This window comes from Limulus polyphemus, unplaced genomic scaffold, assembly GCF_000517525.1.
Source record: "Limulus polyphemus unplaced genomic scaffold, Limulus_polyphemus-2.1.2 Scaffold667, whole genome shotgun sequence".
NCBI classification, from domain to species: domain Eukaryota; kingdom Metazoa; phylum Arthropoda; class Merostomata; order Xiphosura; family Limulidae; genus Limulus; species Limulus polyphemus.
The window spans coordinates 102,642-106,401 of NW_013666277.1; the positions used below are offsets into that span (position 1 = coordinate 102,642).

General features: G+C 34.1%; 1 protein-coding gene across 4 annotated transcripts in view; it reads right to left on the minus strand.

The window, feature by feature from the left end:
• LOC106459836 (85/88 kDa calcium-independent phospholipase A2-like) overlaps positions 1-3,760 on the minus strand; it is a 37,576-nt gene that overhangs the window by 15,128 nt on the left and 18,688 nt on the right. For all 4 annotated transcript variants that reach the window (XM_022386390.1, XM_022386391.1, XM_022386389.1 and 1 more), the window contains one exon: positions 1,579-1,761. In XM_022386390.1, coding sequence (XP_022242098.1) covers positions 1,579-1,761 — 183 coding nt within the window. The remainder of the gene's footprint in view (positions 1-1,578; positions 1,762-3,760) is intronic.

Below are 3,760 nucleotides of genomic sequence, written 5' to 3' on the forward strand. Positions count from 1 at the left end.
AGGATGGGCAGAAAAGTGTGAAGAGGTTAGTATCTGTCAGAAGTACATTTTCAGATTAGGAAAAATGTAAACTTCGAAGATGATAACTCATCTACACACACACAAATGGTAGAATCACACTTTGAAGTGGTGGAGGGGCTGGTGCCACATTTTATCTAGATAAGATCCCTTCAGAAAACACCCAAAGGGAAACCCATGGAGTGTGACACCTAATGGCAGGAGCTCTACAGGGGCATACCTGTGGAAGACTGCATCTTGTCTTGACCAGGGTATAGTCTTTGTATGGAATATAAGGGAGGGGGGGGGAAGCAAAAGAACCCAGAACATGACCATCTGAGTATCTTCTCACAAATGGTTGGTGAGCCAATATGTGTCGTATAGTTGGGGCTTGAGCAGAGCACAGCACGTATACACACCTTGACCCTACTGAAAAAACTCTGGCTGCCAGAGGAGGGTACATTACTTCTGTGGTATGTTTAGTGTTCCATGCTCACTCAAAGAAAAAAAGGGGGGGATTTGCATTAGAGAGACTTAGAGAAGTGCCTGGATCCCCATCAGACCACCATCTAGAAAGGACTTTTACTGGAAACAATGCAATGGGTGACCATAAAACAGAATAATATAAGTTGTAATTATCCTTCCCATTGTCTGTCTATCATAACCTATTTATTTATTTTCAGACAGCAAATGGTGGTTTGTATGGAACAATGTGGGATGAAATACATTGCATTGTTCCTAATAGAGATTAAACCACTATCATTTCTTCTGTTTATTTCTTTACCATCAGGAAATATTTTATCATCTAATGTTCTGTAGCATTATTTCTTTGTCATATTTGTATGGCACTTCTCATTTAACTGCTCACTTATTTTATTGTTTAAATCAGATCACCGAATATTTGTGTGTGTGTGTTCCAGTTTTCAAAGAAAAAGAACCTATGAAATGCTTTTTATGCAACAGTTCTAAAGTCTGAGGATAAAAAATTAATAACTTAATCATTTGATTGCTTATTTATTTGTAAGGACCCATCTTGAGTGAATGGGAAAAGATCTATTGAATTATATATTAAAAAAAAATTGTTTACTGTATGTTACTAATTGGTGATTCCTTTATTTTCAACAGAGTATTTCATTAAATGGTTATTTTATGAAAATCCCTTTCTCATTTTGCTGGGTCAACCAGTAAGCTCTGGAACAATCAGCCTTTAATATATATATTCACTGTAAAATGGAAGAAACTTGATATTAACACAAACAAATAAAATCAGAATTGGTGTGTAAATAGCTGAGCATTGCCTATCTCAGTTAACAGCAGAATAAAATTGTGTTCCTCTCAGTTTCTGAAAGATATATATATATATGAATAACATTAAAGAACTGTAAATTATTATTCCTTTTGAAGCTGGTATCAAAATAGCAAGAGAAGACTTAAATAAATAACGGGGGTCTGTCTAATAATTTATTTCACTTCTATATGACTGATGAAATCCATACACGTAAACTAACAATATGACATTGGATACTAAAAACTATTTAGAAACTACACATCTAATTTAAGTTCATTACGTCTAGTAATCACCTTGACAGCCAAATGTAGTGGCAACTCTCCGCCTGCACCACAGATGTTGACATCTGCACCCTCACTGAGAAGACGCATAACACAAGATAATTTGTTTTTTGTGATCATGATATGAAGAGCAGTGTCCCCTTGGAAATTCTTCGCATTCACATAGCAACCCAGGTTAATTAGGGCTTCTAGGCACTGAAAAAGATAAAATAATTTTAAAACCTTAGCATACACAATATATATACAGTAGATCAGCATTTCCCAATAAATAAATAAACAGGATTTTGTACTACATTCTGAGAAGTAGTGAGTAAAAGCAAAGAACAATCTTTAATAATGTCAACCACGTTATGTCTGCCACATCCAGTGACAATGAGAGTTTTCGTAAAATACCAAGAATCATCAGGCCAGGTGGGGTATCTTTTTCTAGTCATTGTCTATGCTTCCCAAACCACTGATTTATTTACTTGGTATAGAAAAATTCTTATTTGTCTTTAAGCTCTGATTTTGAAAAATCCGATGCAATTATAAACTTCACAAAACCTAAACAACTACTTAACACAAGTTAATAAAGTTAAACAAATTGAAATAAGTTATAAAAAAATTCACAAAAACCGACATCTTTCACATTAGAATATGTTTTAAAGACACCCTTATCTCAAACTAAATCTAGCATGGCAAAACCCAGTGAGATTATAAAATCTAGTAGTATAAGAGTGAGTTTCCTAGAAATAATTGTCAAAAAATATAACAGTAATTTCAACATTTGAAGTTTATAACATAACATAACATTAATGTAGCTTTAGAAGTTTGCTAGTCAAGGAAATGCCAATTGTAACAATCGATACACTAAAACAAAAAGTCGCTCGGTTAGAAGATTGTTAAAAACCAATAGAGGTTAGAAGTCGCAAACAAAAATAAATATTCATTATACACATGTTGAACATAGATCACAATCTTGAATGGATGTTAAGTAGCATCAGGTAAAGATGTCATTAGATATATCTCACTGGAGCTTGACTGTCTTTGCATAATGTACTTAAAATCGAGCTTAAACCTTATAACATTTCACCAATGTTTTTATGGTTGGTCACAGTTTTACTCACAAATTGCACTGGCAAAGTGTGCATTAAAATTCAAATATTCATATTAAGACCTCGCTCTACATGCTGTGTGCATCTTAGTATAGAGAAGACAAAGTGGTATGAATCACATTTCACAGCTCCCACGCTTGCAGCCATACATCCCTTAATGAAATCACAGTATGGTGTAACAAAAATTCAGGTGATAATTTTTCACAAAAGCCTAAACAAGAAGTTTCATAGGTTAAAGAAAGTCAAACTAAAGGTATAATGACACACCTATCACCTTCAGTTTCTAGGCATTACATTTAATAATCAGTTCACCTGGAATTCACACTTCAGTAGAGTTATATAAAAAAATGTGTGTAAAAATTAACTACCTCTAACATCTAAGAAACTGCATTCACAGTTGTAAAAACACTTTAAATCACAAATCCCTACCTCAGATGATTGTATCTGACAAGGGCAACAATGGACATGTCAAGATAGGCTGAACAAGAGTCAATATAATCGATAGGCAAACTGGAAGAAGCAAACAATTCTAACCAAGAGCATCCATCATCACCAAGAGGATCCATCATCAAATTAAATGGATCTGGAACAAGATTACAAAGACTTTAATCTTTGGAAATCATAAACATCTGCACAACCAATAGAAGGTCAGAGGATTTAGTGACTATCCAATCAATGTAAGATTACTGATCTACAACCAAACTGGCAATGACACAGCACTGGACTCCTACAAGACCAACAAGTGAGGGTTGAAAATCTGAAAATATAACTTGCTAGACTAGGATCCTTTTGGAAACTGATGTAAGAAACCAATTATTGGGCAATCCAGTGTGGTTCAATAAGTATTAATCTGTGCAGGTAGCTTGCTTTAATCAAAAGTTATTGATAATAACCCATGGAAAGCCAGACGGTAAGGGATGTAAACAGCGGAGGACCTTAATAAGATTATTTAAATTACTAACTGGAATAAGACTTTCCAATTAAAATTTAGTTATGAGTAAAGTTTTATTTTCTTAATGCACGAGCTTGAAATATAATCTTCGATTAATTATGAGTATGCAGAATAGATAAAATAAGTTGTGCAGCTAGATGTGGCCCAT